Here is an 18203-nt window from a genome sequence, read left to right on the forward strand (position 1 = left end):
GCTATGACTAATGACAGCCAGACAAAAATATAAAAATGCTCACCTTAATTTGTTACTTTAGGGGAGTAATAGAACTGTAACATTACAATAAAATTTGGCAAAAACTTGTATCAGAAATATTGTTGCTTTAAAAATCATTTGGAGATAGTGTTGGCCATAGAAAAATAATGGGCCATATTTATCCCTGCTGTAATTCCAGTGAAGCCAGTGGAGTTACACCAGAGATGAATTCTTCCTATTGCCTTTGTGAGAGTGGAAAAGTTTTGAGTAAGCTGCTGCAGGAGATGGCCCTTTATGAACAGCCTTCATGAAAGCCAAGGATGCCTATACTAGTATAAAGCACAACCCTTCAGAAACTATTGCTGGATGGAAAGCCTCCTCTTACCAGTTCCAAAGACGGGGCATGGGAAGATTTCACAGTTATCACCCCAGCCAGCACCCAAAGTACAGCAGCATTCTTGTTTGGTGATGTTGGATGTCAACACATTATCACAGAAATTAGCATCATTTAGATTGTAGTAGCATTCTTTCTTTTCATCTTCAGGTTGATCAACATCTACTGGTAAATCTAAAGATGAAAAATAAATACATAAATAATAAAATATGTCAAATTAATCAGTTTGATAAGAGATACGGGAGAAAAGCAACTGCATGATGTTGCCATAGTACCATTTTCTATCTTCAGAGGAAGAGTCCTTGGAGAGAAAAATGTGTCAGCAAAAATATTTGGCGGATTTTTTAATCCTCAAAATCTTTCCCCTGATTTTCAGACCACTGTTTTCTTTCAGATTTAGGTGTTGGAAGAGCTTCCATATTTGTACTTCTATGTTTAAGTCATGCACGTACCTCTACTTTTATGATTAAAAACAATATTAGCACTTATGAAGTTGCTTTTCATACATTTTTCACATAAAGCACTTCACAAAGGTTAGTAAACATTTTACAGATGTAGAAAGTGAGGCAGAGAGAGTGAAAAGGTCTGATTTTCAACACTCTCCGCTCGCACTGACTTCAGTGGAAGACAAGAGTTCAATACTACTGAAAATTAAGTCCTAAGTGACTTATACAAAATCATATAGTGAGTCAGTGTGAATGACAGGAACATAACCCAGGTTCCTGACTCTCAGTCTGGTGCCTGATATACTGGACTAGAATGTTTTTAGACTAAATTATGCCTCTTATAGAGAACAAGCACAGTGGAGAAACAGAGAAGATGTTGTTCCCAAACAACAGCAGCTAAACAAGGCATAATTCCTTCTGTAGGACACAGGACCTTGGCAGTGCTTTCTTTGATCTGGAACCAGGGGACATGTCCCCCTCATATGCTAAGATGGGTTTTGCAGTTGCATTGTACTTTAAAGCAGTATTTGAAAGAGATAAGCAGAGGAATCAAAATATATTCACTCTGCAGAAGAGGGGTGCAAGGTTTAGGGGTACAGGGGGAGTACAGGGGTTTGGGGTGCAGGAGGGAAGTACAGGGGTTGGGGCAAAGGAGGCACAATGTAGGGTTGGGGCACAGGAGAGAGTGCAGGGATTGGGGCACAGGAGGGGAGTGCAGGGCTTAGGGGCGAAGGAGGGGAGTACAGGGGTTGGGACAAAGGGGGCACAATGTAGGGTTAGTGGCACAGGAGGGGGTGCAGGGTTAGGGATGAAGGGGTTCAAGGATTAGGGGTACAGGAGGAAAGTGAAGGGGTTAGGGGCAAAGGGGGCACAGTGCAGCGGTAAGGGGTGGAGGGGGGTACAGGGGTTATGGCCGAAGGGGGCACAGTGCAGGGTTAGCAGTAAAGGAGGAATGGGGAGCCTGGGGAGCCCACGGGGACCAGGAGCACCAAAATACAAGTTTGCTCAGGGCGCCATTTTCCCTAAGGCTGGCCCTGAGTCTAGTCTATCATCCACAGTTTTAAGGAGTTTATAAAACTTATGATCTCACAGAGTTTTCAAATACCTAGTGAATAACTCTACAAAACATAGTTACTAACTCAATAAATAACAAGAAAACTTATCAAAACCTACCAAACTATAGTTAAAGGGCACCTGTTCTCCTTTGAGATAAATGAATAAAATATCTTTGGAGGTTTTAGAGCAAGCCATTTCAGAAATATGACAATACAAAACAGTGGAAAAAACACTCGAATCTTTCATGTTTCCAAAACACTTAGTCCATCTAACCTCAAGCTTCCACAAAATATTCACCTTTGGTAAGATCTGAGATGAGAGAAGCTGCAAGTGGAAATTATTTTTGTTTCCACAGTTCCATAATACCTGACAAATATGGACTGCAACATTTTGCATTTGGATTCCCCATGTACTCTGAAACCACAGATGTTAAATTTATTGGTAAAAAGCACCAGTTCTGCTGGGGATTTCAGAATGGCAAACTCTTGAGATGAAAAAATATATTTATTTTTCCTGTTAGAAAATTCTTCATACTCAGCATTTAACATGTGACAACAACCATCTAAAGCAATATAACAAAGAGCTATCCAAAATTATTCCATGTTGGCTGATTCTCATATATTTTGAAATTGGATTAATTTCAATTGAGACTAGAAGGTAACGTTACTGTCATGAGACATTGTTAGGATATAGATATTTAGGCCTGTCTGCAAAGGCCTATACTTTAAGAATTTAGGTGTATTGTTATCACTTAGCTAATTGTAGAGGTATAAAAGAAAGAATTAAAGATCACTGTTTGTGTAATGGCCTTCTCTTACTGTGACAGGCTAAGGTCTTCAGCTAAGATGTAGTTAGGCAGCCATAAGCTGGGCGTAAAACTTGCAGGGGCAGCTTGTTGCAGCTGCCAGCAAGTGGACACATTAACATCTTAACCCTGTCGAAGGAGCAAAGGCAGTGTTTTGGTTGTGGCTCGGATGTTGGACCATACTGCAGTGGGCAGGACTCAATGTTGCTGTGGATTGTATATTGTTAACTGTACTTGTGTTATGTTGCATATGGAAATAACCTAAAAGTAATGTAGTAAGCCCTCTCCACCCCACAGCGTGCAAGACAACCCGGACTCAACCTTCTCGGGCCCAATATAATGGGAAGTCTGGGGGTACGTCTACACTACGGGACTATTCCGAATTTGCATAAACCGGTTTTGTAAAACAGATTTTATAAAATCGAGTGCGCGCGGCCACACTAAACACATTAAATCGGTGGTGTGCGTCCATGGTCCGAGGCTAGCGTCGATTTCTGGAGCGTTGCACTGTGGGTAGCTATTCCCTAGCTATCCCATAGTTCCCGCAGCCTCCCCCGCCCCTTGGAACTTCCGGGTTGAGATCCCAGTGCCTGATGGGGCAAAAATCATTGTCGCGGGTGGTTCTGGGTAAATGTCGTCAGTCACTCCTTCGTCTGGGAAAGCAACGGCAGACAAGCATTTCGCGCCTTTTTTCCCTGGATTGCCCTGGCAGATGCCATAGCATGGCAACCATGGAGCTTGTTTTGCCGTTTGTGACTCTCACCGTATGTGTACTAGATGCCGCTCACAGAGGCGATTCAGCAGCGCTACACAGAAGCATGCTTTTGCTTTTGCATGACAGCAGAGATGGTTACTAGCCATATTGCACCATCCAAACCCTTCCATAAATTGGAACTGAGGATGATCATGGCTACCAGTCCTTTTGTACCATTTGCTGCTAGTGCCCCTGGTCAATCAGCCAGGGGTGCAAAAGCCAAGAGTGGTTGCTAGCCATATTGCACCTTCCATCGTTTTGTACCATTGGCTGCTGTCATAAGTGCCCTGGCCGATCAGCCAGGGCGCAAAAGCAAAATTGGGAATGACTCCTGAGTCAATCCCTCCTTTTGGTATCTAAAAATAGAATCTGTGCTGCCTAATATAGGCAAGTGTGCTAGAGAACCACCTGCTCTGTGTCAGAGCCATGAGAAATTATCTGTATGCTATTCACAGGGGTGCTCCTGTAACAACCCCACCTGTTGATTCCGTTCTTCCCCCAGCCTTTCTTGGCTACTGTAGCATTGTCCCCCCACTTGTGGGATGAAGTAATAAAGAATGCAGGAATAAGACACACTGACTTGTTAGTGAGAAATGAGTGGAAGGCAGCCTCCAGCTGCTATGATAGTCCAGACAGGACATTAAGCAGTGTGTAGGAGAGAAGCCCAGCATCCCACTGCTAGTCCAGGGCAACTGAATCTTTTCTTTACACATGAAGGGTGGGGCTGATGGAGCTCAGCCCCTGTTGCTATGATGAGGATGGTTACCAGCCATATTGCACCATCCATCCACCAGAAAAATTAGGGCCAATAGGCTGATGGCGAGGGTTACCAGTCCTTTTGTACCATCAGCTGAAGCTGATCATGAGGATGGATTTCCAGCTTTTTGCATGATCAGCTGATGCTGATGATGAGGATGGATTTCCATCATATTGTACCATCAACCGCCCATGGCGAGGGAGCAAGGATGTTGGTGTTGACTGCTGCACTATCGCGTCTCTCTGCAGCATTCAGTAAAGATAGGGTGACATGTAAAAGAGTCAGAGGATTGTTTTACCTTTCGCTTCTGGGGGTGGGTGGGGGGTGGGTGAGTAGATTGCCAAGCTATGCCATGACCCGCGGACACTGTGTTTGACCCTAGAAGCATTTGGAGCTCAGCCAAGAATGCAAATAATTTTCAGAGGCTGCAGGAACTGTGGGATAGCTTCAGTCCTCCAGTCCATGAGCGTCCATTTGATTCTTTGGCTTTCCGTTACACTTGTCACGCTGCAGTGCGCTGAGTCCCTGCTATGGCGTCTGTCTGGAGATTTTTAAAAAAGGATTCTGAATTTCATCTTCTGTAATGGAGCGCTGATAGAACGGATTTGCCTGCCCTTACAGCGATCACATCCGCATGGTCCATGCGGGAGCTCTTTTTTTAGTTTGATTTCGGACTGCATCGCCACCCGTGCTGATCGGAGCTCCACGCTGGGCAAACAGGAAATATTCAAAAGTTCGCGGGGCTTTTCCTGTTTACCTGACCACTGCATCCGAGTTCAGATTGCGGTCCAGAGCGGTCAGTGGTGCACTGTGGGATAGCTCCCGGAGGCCAATACCGTCGATCAGCGTCCACACTAACCCTAATCCGATATGTTAATACCGATACTGGCGTTACTCCTCTCGTTAGGGAGGAGTACAGAAACCGGTTTAAAGAGCCATTAAAATCGATATAAGGTGCCTCCTAGTGTGGACGGTTTTGGCGTTAAATCGGTTTTAAGCTCCTAAAACCGATTTAAACGCCTAGTGTAGACCAGGCCTGGGACACTAATTGGAATTGGTGTGGTATGCCCATATGAGAGAAGGTGCAGAGCACTGTACTACACAAGGGGCAGTGGGACAAATGGAATATCAACACCTTCTACCTTGATGCCTGACCCTATCAGGAAATGTGTCGCCATATGTCCTATGCTTTTCTAGGGATACCTGGGCAGGAGGATCCCAAAAGAAAAAGAATAAAAAGGGGTGGAGTGTTAGGATATAGATATCAGGCCTGTCTGCAAAGGCCTATACTTTAAGAATTTAGGTGTATTCTTATCACTTAGCTAGTTGTAGAGGTATAAAAGAAAGAATCAAAGATCACTGTCTGTGTAATGGCCTTCTCTTACTGTGACAGGCTAAGGCCTTCAGCTAAGATGTAGTTAGGCAGCCATAAGCTGGGAAGTGTATGGTCACATCCTCACATTCCAAACTAGTCACATTGAAATAAGGTGCTATTGGGCTATTAGGAATACAATCCTGCCCTGATATTTCTATCACCTCCAGAGAAAGGATGCTATCTTCTAGGCTCTTCCCTGTCTGACAAGAACTCACTTATCAATAGACACAGCTGGAAAACCCTTATGTCTGTATAGATGTAGTTGTGAAATCGTCACTTCTGTATTGTTTTGTATGTATTTGCATGGTCTCTGTCTGGTTCTGTAATTGTTTCTGTCTCCTGTATAATTAATTTTGTTGAGTGTAAACCAATTAAGGTGGTGGGGTATAATTGGTTAAATAACCATGTTCAGTATGTTAGGATTGGTTAGTTAAATTTCAGTAAAATGATTGGTTAAGGTATAGCTAAGCAGAATTCAAGTTTTACTATATAGTCTGCAGTCAATCAGGAAGTGTGTGGGGGGGGGGAAATAGGAACAGGGACTGGGGATGGGGGAACTGGGATCATGTTTTGCTAAAGGGGGAATGGGAACAGGGGATGGGAACAGGAACAGGGACACAGGCAAGGCTCTGTGGTGTCAGAGCTGGGAAGGGGGACACTAAGGAAGGAAACTGGAATCATGCTTGCTGGAAGTTCACCCCAATAAACATCTAATTGTTTGCGCCTTTGGACTTCAGGTATTGTTTCTCTCTGTTCATGCGAGAAGGACCAGAGAAGTGAAAGGGTGAAGGAATAAGCCCCCTAACAGACATTTTTTGAAATTGTCACAAATTTACAGGGAGAGATGAAATCTTTATTTTATGCTTCAGTTATTATGTATTTCAAAATCTTTATGTTATATAAGAAGTGAGATCAAAGTTGCTGTGTGGTTACACTGTGTTGTTTGTCTTATTGTTCTTTTATTTATATTTGGCTTGCAACCTCAAAGATGTGTCTTTGTCTGGTCAGCAGGGAGAAAAAAGCCCTGGCTCCTTTAAGGGTCCCCCTCACTCCTTCAAATGGGGAGGAGGCCAAAACATCACTGAACCTGGAGGCTGGCTGGAGGGGCTAAGGTAAGCCATTGGTGCCCCGTGCACTGGGGCACAGAATATATAACTTGTCCCTTTGGAGGCAGCCCCCTCTCACACCCAAATTAGTAGCTCCCACCCTCCCACCCATGGAATCAGAGAAGGACCATATTTAGTGGTCTGCTGTGGGCACTGCACTAGTTGACTTTTTGGGGACTGGGAAGGACTGTTTTCCTCACTGACACATTAGCTGTGGCAGAGTGGGGTTTTTTGCCTTCCCCATAGCAACTTAGGGACCTGGCAGGATAGGTCAGGAGGTAAGGTTCAAGATATTGTAACTTAGCAAGTGGCAGGTGTCCAGTGCAGGTATTCATTCCATAGGGGTCTGGTTCCTTGATACACTGGAGCTGGAAGTGAATTTAGGAGAAGGATGGGAAACGAAGTTGGGGCTCCTAATGTGTTGCACAGTGAGAAGACAACCTCCTTTCCCCAGCCCCTTAATCCTCACCACCCTCCTTATATGGAGTCACAACAATAGGCTAGGATGCGGTTTGGAAGAGCAGGGGGCTGACAGCACCCCTCAGATAGGTGGAAACAAGTGAGGAAGGAAGGATGACTTGTATGAGTCCTCAGACGAGTTAAATTAATAAAGTTGTGACCTAAGTAATGCACATCCCTCACATCCTGTCTTTCTTCCTGCATGTCCAGGAAAATGCATCAGGCTGGTCTAGTGATAGTTGTTTAAACCATTATGAGGGAGACCTAGTTTCACCTCACTGTCCTAGAATCTACCTCATTCTCTGGGCCTTTAAGGAATTCAAAAGCAGCCAACTATGCCAATTATGGAATGGACCATTCCCAATCCCATCCAGTCCTGTTTGTTGTCAGGATAGTGGCTGGGATGTGGGATCTCAAGGTGGAAAGGGTAAAACAGAGGCTGGGGGAATAAAATGAACCTCAGGCTCTTACTTCCACCACTGCTTCCCAACATACAGACACACACACTCTCTCTCTCTATCTATATCTATATATCTATCGTAATAGGCAATAAAAACATCAAGTTTCAAGTATCTGTAAAATATGATGAAATGAAAATGTTGCACATAAGAAATAAAGTAAGTTTTACTAAGCTTATTTTCTTTAATTTTCATTAGCTACAATTGTTTTAACATTAGCATGCCCAAAATATTTATTTTGTTGTGCCTTTTATTGTGTTTTAATCAACGAGAGTGTAATAGACATTTATGGCTTTTAGTTCAAAACATACATTTGAATTTGTTTCTAACTTCCTTAGAAAAGTTAATGTTTTGGTTTGTGGAGTTTGAGGGGCTGGCAGACACCACATTGCCACCAGCAATGCAAACTCTCCTTTGCTGTTTTGCCAAAGTAAGTAAGTATACATTAAGGGAAACACCCAGCTGAGTGCTATTTCATCTTTGTTAGTTTAGTCTGTGGTCTCCCTTCATCAGATAATTACAATTTTCCATAATGTACTGCATTTCATAAAGTACGATGGTTTTGTGGTATCAACTGATATCCAATAGGAACCAAATTAAGACTATCATGTGTCGCAGAAACTCAACTGAACTAAATCTGTTATTTCAAGGTGAGAGAGCAGTACTTTAACCACCAAGTTATACATTTTCTTTGGATAGATGCCACATGTCTAACTGAATCAGGGCCAAAGGCTTAAATAGCAGAAACACCATGGAAGTTTTCACACCATTTACCAGGGAAAGAGCTTCGGAGGCTGTCCCAGGAGGAAGGAGAAACATTCTCATCATGTGATTATTTATTCCCATTTTATATTTGATGTGATGGTTTCTCCTCCCATTATCTGTTCAGCACTTTAAAAGTCTGTTGTTTACACAGCTGTGACTGAGGGTTAGTCAAGCAGGCGTCATGAATGTTTGGAAAGTGAGTGAGACATAGATCTTTAAAAAAAGAAATTTACAAAGGCCAGTCTGTGTCTACAAGCTCATAATTTCTCTCTCTCTCTCTCACTCACACAATTAACCTTTTAATAAACAGATTCTTTTAAAAGATATTTTGGTGTAATTTTTCCTTGGAAAAATGGATTAGTACCTAGATATTTAGTTTCTCACAATTTTGGTTATTTCTGATTTTTTTATTTCATTGTTAAAAAATTAGAAATTTTACTCTACTAAGTAACTATGGGATAATAGTCATTTATCTGATTGGGTTTTTAAAAATATTTATTAACATTTTTCAGTCTTTTTTTCTTATAACAAACCAAAGAAATTCTAGATACCAATATATAGACATTTATCTGACTGTAAATATGATGGCTATATTAGTGCCTCAGAATTCCAGATATAAAAAGTGGGGACTAAATATAGACTAAAGGTATTTTATATATTTTTATATCTTAATATTGCACTGATGCAGCAAAAAAAAAATGTTAAGGTATATGCTTAACATTAAGTGCTGTTGACATCAACACAACTAAAGCATATGCTTAAAATTAAGCACAGATTTAAAAACTTTGATTAATTGTGCCCTAAGTTATTAATGTAAAAAATAAAATGTGTAGGGTTGATGGAATCTTAAGTAAATAAATTATATAGCACTGTCCCTTGCCTCCAAATGACATAAGAAATACAAACTTTCAGGGCCTGATTTTCAGCAAGCCAATAAATATGTATTTGTATGTCCCTATTTTCTATATGTAAAGCACTACAGAACGTGTAATGCAAATCTCCCAATCTGTTGCACGCATGGCAAGATGTCTCTCTTTTGGGCATGTGTATGTGTAAATCAGGAATTTATGCATGCACATCCAATGATGCATGTGCAAAAAAGACATGCATGGGTATGTATGCAAATACTCTCAGTTCACTTGGGTTAAAACAAAACAAAACAAAAAATGGTTACTGACCTTGTAACTGTTGCTCTTGGAGATGTGTTGTTCATGTCCATTCCAATCAGATATGCGCGCAAGACAGCCAGAAGATTTTTCCCCTAGCAGTATCTGTAGGGTAGGCCGGGTGCCCCCTGAAGTTGCGCCCTCATGGCGCTCAATATAGTGCCCTGCCGACCCAACCCCCACCTCCACCCCCCCCCCCCAGTTTCTTCTTGCTGGCTACTCTGACAGCGGGACAGGAGGGTGAGTATTAGAATGAACATGAACAACACATCTTGAAGAACAACAGTTATGAGAAGGTGAGTAACAGTTTTTTCTTCTTTGAGTGCTTGTTCATGTCAATTCCAATCAAGTGACTCCCAAGCCTAAATTAGGGAGGTGGGGTCGAAGTTGTCCACTGACTGGAGCATCGCTCTACCAAAGGATGCATCGTCTCTGACCTGCTGGGTAATCGCATAATCCGTGGTGAAAGTATGTATGGAGGACCACGTCGCCGCTCTGCGTATTTCCTGGGTGGGAACCTGCCCCAGGAATGCTGCTGAAGAAGCCTTCGCCCTGGTGGAGTGAGCAGAGAGGCAGGCACCACCGCCAGTTTGTAACACTCTCAGATGCAGGATGTGATCCACGACAAAATTCATTGAGAAGAGCCTGGAAGACTTTTCATCCTCTCTGCCACAGCCATGAAAAGTTGCACGGACTTTCGGAACGGCCTTGTTCTCTCGATGTAAAAGGCTAGCGCTCTGCGGACATCCAATGAGTGAAGCCTCTGCTCCCTGCCACTTGAGTGCGGCTTAAGATAGAACACTGGGAGGAAGATATCCTGTTTAATGTGAAACTGGGAGACAAACTTCGGGAGAAAAGCTGGGTGGGGCCTGAGCTGAACCCCATGTCCTTATAGAACACTGTGTGAGAAGGCTCTGAAGTTAGGGCCTTGAGCTCAGACACCTCCTGGCTGAGGTTACCACCACCAGAAAGGCCACCTTGTACAAGAGGTAGAGCAGGAAGCATGTCGCTAGCAGTTCAAAGGGTGGCCCCGTCAGTATGGAAAGGACCAGGTTGAGGTCCCAGGCCGGAACCAGCTGTCAAACTTATGGATATAGCCTGTTGAGACCTTTGAGGAAACAGCTAACCATAGGGTTGGCAAAGACTGACTGGCCCTCTGAGCATGGATGAAGGCAGAGATGGTGGCCAACTGAACCCTTATTGATGACATGGACAGTCCCTGCTGCTTGAGATGGAGAAGGTAGTTCAATATGAGCGGAATAGAGGGGAACGTCGGGGACGAACAATGCTGTGCTGACCAGATTGAAAATCTCTTCCATTTGGCAAGGTAGGTAGCTCTAGTGGAGGGTTTCTTACTGCACTGCCAAGGAGAACTTGTCTAACCTGGTCCGAGCAGGAGAGCTCAACCGGGTTTAGCCACAGAGCTTTCACGCCATGAGGTGCAACGACTCGATGTTTGGGTGCTGGAGACGGCTGTGATCCTGAGTTATCAAGACAGGGAAGAGCAGAAAAGTGACTGGGGCTTCCATAGACATGTCCAGGAGTTGGCAGCGTCAGGCCGGGGCTATCAATATTACCACCGCTCAATCCCTCTGTATCTTGAGGAGCACATTGTGAAGGAGAGGGATAGGCGGGAACGCATATAGGAGACAGCCTCCCCAGGTAAGGAGGAATACGTCTGCTATGGAGCCCAGGCTGTGATTCAGGAAGGAGCAGAACTGCTGACACTTCCTGTTGTGCCATGTGGCAAAGAGGTCTACCTGGGGAAAGCTGCATTGATGGAAAAAGGAGTTTGCAACATCTGGGCATAGGGACCACTCATGGCTATGGAACTACCTGCTGAGATAGTCCACTAACTCATTCTGTACCCCAGAGAGGTATGATGCTTGCAGGTGTATTGACTGCTCTACAAAAAAGTCCCACAGCATGAGGGCTTTCTGGCACAGGGGAGAGGAGCATGGACCCCCCCTGTTTGCTGATATAGAACATCACTGTGGTGTTGTCTGTCATCACTGATACACATCTCCCACTTAAATGGGCTCGGAAAGTCTGACATACCAGGCGTACCGCTCTCAGACATTGATGTGGAAAGCGAGCTCTGCCTGAGACCAGAGGCCTTGTGTCCTGAGATTTCCCAGATGTGCCCCCAACCCAAGTCCAATGCGTCCGTAACCAACGAGAGAGTTAGCTGGGGGCTGATGAAGGGGACTAGGTGTGGGTCGAGCCACCACAGAAGGGAGTTGAGGCCCGGGTGAGGCAAAGTAACAAACCTGTCCAAATTGTCCTGGACCGGCCGATACACTGAGGCTAGCCATGAGTGGAGTGGCTGGAGTCTGAGCCTGGCATGTTGCACTACATATGAACAAGCGGCCATGTGTCCCAGAAGTTTGAGGCAATTCCTTGCTGTGGTGAGGAGGAACTGCCTGAGACTCCGAATGATGTCATCCAAGGCCCAGAACCTTGATTCCGGTAGGTACGCCTTGGCCCGGGTCAAGTCCAGCACTGCCTGTATGAACTCTATCCTCTGAACAAGGGACAGAGTTGACTTCCCTGCGTTTGGGAGAAGGCCCAGTTTGTCAAACATTGCAATGATGAATCTGAATTGTGCCTCCACTTGAGCCCTGGAGCGGCCCTTGATCAGCCAGTCATCGAGGTATATGAATACCTGTACCTGGCACCTGTGCAGAAACGCAGCCACGACTGCCCTGCATTTGGTAAATACCCAAGCCGCTGCTAACAGGCCGAAAGGAAGGACTGTGAAATAGAAGTTGTTGTTGTGCACCACAAACCTGAGGTATTTTCTGTGGGATGGTGTGATTGCTATATGAAAGTATGGGGCCTTCAAGTTGAGGGTGGCATACCATCCCTCGGATCCAAGGAAGGGATGATGGAGACCAAGGAGCCCATGAAGAAACTCAAGTTCCATATGAACTTGAGCTCTCGCAGGTCTAGGATGGGCCTGAGCCTGCCTTTGGCTTTTGGTATTAGGAAATACCAGGAACAGAAGCCCTTGCCCTTCTGCTCCTGAGGAACCTCTTCCACTGCCCCCAGCGAGAGCAGCGATTGCACCTCCTGTATGAGGAGTTGCTTGTGAGAAGGGTCCCTGAAGAGGGATGGGGAAGTGGGGTGGAAGGGCGGGAGGGAATAGAATTGGAGTGAATATCCCCTCTCTACCATGCGGAGCACTCAGCAGTCTGACATAATACGGGCCCATGAATGGTAGAAAGGGGATAGACGGGACAAAAAGATAAAGTAGGATGGATCCAGTCTTTGCACTGGTGTCTCGCCCCTGGGTGCACCTTCAAACGACTGGTTTTGGGCCTGAGGAGGATTTAGACTGTCCAGAGTCCTAACCAGAGGAGGGGCGAGGTCTCTTCCTTGAGTTCCTATTTCTCCTGCATGACCTGTCCTGCCTACCCAGAGGTTGGTAATTCGTCTGTGGGGGCTGGGGTCTAATGTGCCTCCATTGCATGGCAGGGGTGTGGAGGCCCAGGACTTCAAGGTGGCTTGAAAGTCCTTGAGGCTGTGCTGACGAGAGTCAGTTTTCTCAGAAAATGAAGACTGACCCTCAAAGGGGAGGTCCTGGATTGTCTGCTGCACCTCATAGGGAAGGCCAGAGACTTGCAGACAGGAACTCCTCCTCATGGCCACCCTGGTAGCCATAGTGCAAGATGCTGCATCCGCTGCGTCCAGGGCTGCCTACAGGGATGCATGGGAAATTAATTTGCCCTCCTCTTCTAGCACGGAAACCCCCTCATGAGAATCCATAGGGAGGAGTTCTGCAAATTTTTGCATGGCCCACAAGTATTATAATTGTACCTGCTAACCACCACCTGATGGTTAATGATATGGAGCTGCAACCCTCGTGTGGAATAGATTTCCCTTCCGAAGAGGTCCAGTCTTTTGGCCTCTCGTTTCTTGGGCCTGATAGCCCTGGCGCTCACGCTGGTTGGCCCCATCCACTACCAGGGAGTCCAGTTGGGGGTGCATGTAAAGGTGTTCATACCCCTTTAAGGGGACACACATCTCCACTCGTACCTCTTGGCAGTAGGTGGCAATGAGGACGGGGTCTGCCACAGGGTCTTTGTGGCATCGCTGATGGTTTTAATCAATGGCAGTGCAATACGGGATGGCCCTGGAGGGGAAAGAATGTCGATCATTGGGTTGGCCTCCTCCACCACCTCCTCAGATTTAATATTCAGGTTCTGGGCCACCCATCTCAGCAGCTGCTGTAGAACCCTGCTGTCCTCTAAAGCTTGAGCAGTTGCTGAGCCAGCCGCTGCCTCATCCGGAGACAAGGAGGATGAGATGGCGGCTGGTACTGGAGCCTATTCCCTGCCCTTGGCCCCTCTGGGGTCCCTAGGAGTGAGGAACACTGGAGCCACAGCCAGTGCCGTGGGTGGCGCCGTAGTCGGTGTCACTAGCAGTGCCGCAGCTGGAGCCGCAATCAATGCCAAGGATGGTGCAGCAATTGGCGCTGAGATCATTGACATCGTGGTCGGTGCTGAGATGGTCAGTGTCAGTACAGCTGCAAGATGGGTCCCCAGCAGCAGTGCAGAGGGCGTGTGCAGCGGCCCAAAGGACACCGAGGCCACCAATGCTGGTCTGGAACCCTGGCTCTGATGATAGGCCCATGGTGTCCAGAAGGGCCACTGAGGAGCCTGCCATTGTCCCAGCCACCACGCTGGGTAGGGCTGTCAGACATGGTGGGAGCAGGATCTTCTGTTCCTACTGGAGCGCAATGACTCCAATTCCGACTCCAAGGTCTCCAACTGTGAAGACCACGGAGGAGTGGAGCCACTTGATGCCAGCGAGCAATGCCAACTGGAGGACCAGAGTGGCTCCCCAACACGGGCCACCAGTGCTGGAGGTTGGCATGCAAGGGATGATACCCTCATTGCCACCATTTTTGCCAGCTTGCCCACGGAGTGGATTGGGCTAGGAACTGGTGCCAGCAACCTCTCCCGCCTTGGAGGGGAGGGTGGCGCTGTCAGCACCAGGAGGTCCGATGCCACTTTGAACGCTTCCGGCGTGGAGGGAAGCTATAGGTCCTCCAGCTGGTGAGCAGTGTGGGGCAGGAGTCAACGGAGGCTCCACCAAATGGGCACCTGATGGGGGCTTGCTGGCCACCTGGTCTTTAGACCTGGTCAGGGAGTGCCCTCTGTCAGCCTTCTTTCTTTTATGGGACACCGGGGAGTGAGACCGGTGCCTGACCCATGCCTGGGAGCTGTGCACAGAGCCGTGGCAGTGGCGAGGATCCTTAGAGGAGTCCTTCCTCGGCTCCGGCTCACGTGTCAACAGTGCCAGAGCACTGTGCACTGAGGAGGCGGCGCTTGGGCCCGAGTCCACCGTACCAGGGTCCGACTGAGGCCAAAGTGCTGCCTCCATAAGCAGAACTCGGAGGCGCTGTTTTCTGTCCTTGAGGGTCCTAGGGCGAAACCCTCTATAGATTTTACAACAGTCCCCAAGGTGACCCTCCTCGAGACACTTCAAGCAGGAAGTGTGTGGGTCACTTCTCAGCATAAGCCTGCTGCAGTTCGAGCATGGCTTAAAGCCTGGGGACCGAGGCATACCACAGAGCCGGGGAAAGCATGGGGGGTTGACCCCCAAAGAAAACTTATGAGAGAAAACTATCTACACTAACTAAACTACTACTGCATTTAACTATATACACATGATACTGCAAAGCACGTGCTTGCCAAGGCAAGAGCAATGGGGAGTTCCAGCTAGCCATCACAGGTGGTAAGAAGGAACTGAGGGGGGTCAGGTCAGCAGGGCACTATATTGAGTACCATGAGGGCGTGACTCCAGGGGGGCACCCAGACCGACCCTACGGATACTGCTAGGGGAAAAATCTTCCAGCTGTCATGCATATGGTACGCACACATCTGATGGGAATTGACATGAACAAGCACTTGAAGAAGAACTATATATTTAAATAAAAATTATTTGGTAGTAATGACAGTATGAAAGGTCTCCCTTGAAATGTAAAGACATACAATTTGGATTTGGACACCAGACTCAGTCTAGTGTCTAACAAACATTAATGCAGATTATAAAGCCACCAAGAATAGTTTGACATCATTGGCAGTCTCTGTTCAAGAAAGGCCCAAGACTAAGGAGCAGAGATGTTATTGGTAGGAATGATGTACGTTGGCAGAGCTATGGTAATCGGAATAACAAACTTTAATATCAGATGTTTGTGAGCTGCTTCACAGCTAATAGGGTAGAAACAGATGACACTATTAGACACCCCCATGACTCTTTTTTGTGTCATCTTCTCCTGATCTCCACCCAAAAATCTCCTCTTAACTTTCGCCCTGAGAATCCTAGCTTTACAACACTATTAGTGATATATTTGGTTTTTTTATCCTTGAAGTTTCATGAGTTTTTGCATCATAAATTTATAACTGGTCTTTGGTGAGGCCACATTTTTAATAGAACTGGTCCAGGAGTAAACATATTATATTTTGGATGCCAAAACTGCACACTTTTTATTTCATGAATACTGGTAATCTACTGTTTTGAATGCCCCAATAATTGAGCACATTATCTTAAATACCGAGGTGAGAAAAAGATGGAGTTGCAGCCTAAGGTCTCAATCCTTCAACTGCATCTGCACAGGTGGATCCAGAGGCCTGTGCAGAGTCATATTGATTCAGCGATCAGGGCTCCACCTGAATTAAAGCACTGGCAGGATTGGGGCCTAAATTCTCCTTTTACTGACCTTTGTGTGTATAAGCCAGATTCTTGCTGTTATTTGAATATGTTTTATAAGAACATAAGAATGGCCGTACCGGGTCAGACCAAAGGTCCATCTAGCCCAGTATCTGTCTACCGACAGTGGCCAATGCCAGGTGCCCCAGAGGGAGTGAACCTAACAGGCAATGATCAAGTGATCTCTCTCCTGCCATCCATCTCCATCCTCTGACGAACAGAGGCTAGGGACACCATTCTTACCCATCCTAGCTAATAGCTATTTATGGACTTAGCCACCATGAATTTATCCAGTCCCCTTTTAAACATTGTTATAGTCCTAGCCTTCACAACCTCCTCAGGTAAGGAGTTCCACAAGTTGACTGTGCGCTGCGTGAAGAAGAATTTCCTTTTATTTGTTTTAAACCTGCTGCCTATTAATTTCATTTGGTGACCCCTAGTTCTTGTATTATGGGAATAAGTAAATAACTTTTCCTTATCCACTTTCTCGACATCACTCATGATTTTATATACCTCTATCATATCCCCCCTTAGTCTTCTCTTTTCCAAGCTGAAGAGTCCTAGCCTCTTTAATCTTTCCTCGTATGGGACCCTCTCTAAACCCCTAATCATGTTAGTTGCCCTTTTCTGAACCTTTTCTAGTGCTAGAATATCTTTTTTGAGGTGAGGAGACCACATCTTTACACAGTATTTGAGATGTGGGCGTACCATGGATTTATATAAGGGCAATAATATATTCTCAGTCTTATTTTCTATTCCCTTTTTAATGATTCCTAACATCCTGTTTGCTTTTTTGACTACCTCTGCACACTGCATGGACATCTTCAGAGAACTGTCCACGATGACTCCAAGATCTTTTTCCTGACTCGTTGTAGCTAAATTAGCTCCCATCATGTTGTATGTATAGTTGGGGTTATTTTTTCCAATGTGCATTACTTTACATTTATCCACATTAAATTTCATTTGCCATTTTGTTGCCCAATCACTTAGTTTTGTGAGATCTTTTTGAAGCTCTTCACAATCTGCTTTGGTCTTAACTATCTTGAGCAGTTTAGTATCATCTGCAAACTTTGCCACCTCACTGTTTACCCCTTTCTCCAGATCATTTATGAATAAATTGAATAGGATTGGTCCTAGGACTGACCCCTGGGGAACACCACTAGTTACCCCTCTCTATTCTGAGAATTTACCATTAATTCCTGCCCTTTGTTCTCTGTCCTTTAACCAGTTCTCAATCCATGAAAGGACCTTCCCTTTTATCCCATGACAGCTTAATTTACGTAAGAGCCTTTGGTGAGGGACCTTGTCAAAGGCTTTCTGGAAATCTAAGTACACTATGTCGACTGGATCCCCCTTGTCCACATGTTTGTTGACCCCTTCAAAGAACCCTAATAGATTAGTAAGACACGATTTCCCTTTACAGAAACCATGTTGATTATTGCTCAACAGTTTATGTTTTTCTATGTGTCTGACAATTTTATTCTTAACTATTGTTTCAACTAATTTGCCCGGTACCGACGTTAGACTTACCGGTCTGTAATTGCCGGGATCACCCCTAGAGCCCTTTTTAAATATTGGCGTTACATTAGCTAACTTCCAGTCATTGGGTACCGAAGCCGATTTAAAGGACAGGTTACAAACCTTAGTTAATAGTTCATAACTTCACATTTGAGTTCTTTCAGAACTCTTGGGTGAATGCCATCTGGTCCCGGTGACTTGTTAATGTTGAGTTTATCAATTAATTCCAAAACCTCCTCTAGTGACACTTCAATCTGTGACAGTTCCTCAGATTTGTCAACTACAAAAGCCAGCTCAGGTTTGGGAATCTCCCTAACATCCTCAGCCGTGAAGACTGAAGCAAAGAATCCATTTAGTTTCTCCGCAATGACTTTATCGTCTTTAAGCGCTCCTTTTGTATTTTGATCGTCAAGGGGCCCCACTGGTT

General features: G+C 45.5%; 1 protein-coding gene and 1 long non-coding RNA gene across 9 annotated transcripts in view; one reads left to right on the top strand and one right to left on the bottom strand.

Annotated features, from left to right (window-relative positions):
* LTBP1 (latent transforming growth factor beta binding protein 1) overlaps positions 1-18203 on the bottom strand; it is a 336620-nt gene that overhangs the window by 44193 nt on the left and 274224 nt on the right. For all 8 annotated transcript variants that reach the window (XM_039530237.1, XM_039530240.1, XM_039530238.1 and 5 more), the window contains one exon: positions 386-568. In XM_039530237.1, the coding sequence (XP_039386171.1) occupies positions 386-568 (183 nt within the window). The remainder of the gene's footprint in view (positions 1-385; positions 569-18203) is intronic.
* Positions 6616-18203, top strand: part of LOC120400915 — a 76177-nt gene continuing 64589 nt past the window's right edge. The window contains exon 1 of the long non-coding RNA XR_005596158.1: positions 6616-6699. This is a non-coding gene — a long non-coding RNA (uncharacterized LOC120400915). The remainder of the gene's footprint in view (positions 6700-18203) is intronic.

Source organism: Mauremys reevesii, linkage group 3 (assembly GCF_016161935.1).
Source record: "Mauremys reevesii isolate NIE-2019 linkage group 3, ASM1616193v1, whole genome shotgun sequence".
Taxonomy (NCBI): domain Eukaryota; kingdom Metazoa; phylum Chordata; order Testudines; family Geoemydidae; genus Mauremys; species Mauremys reevesii.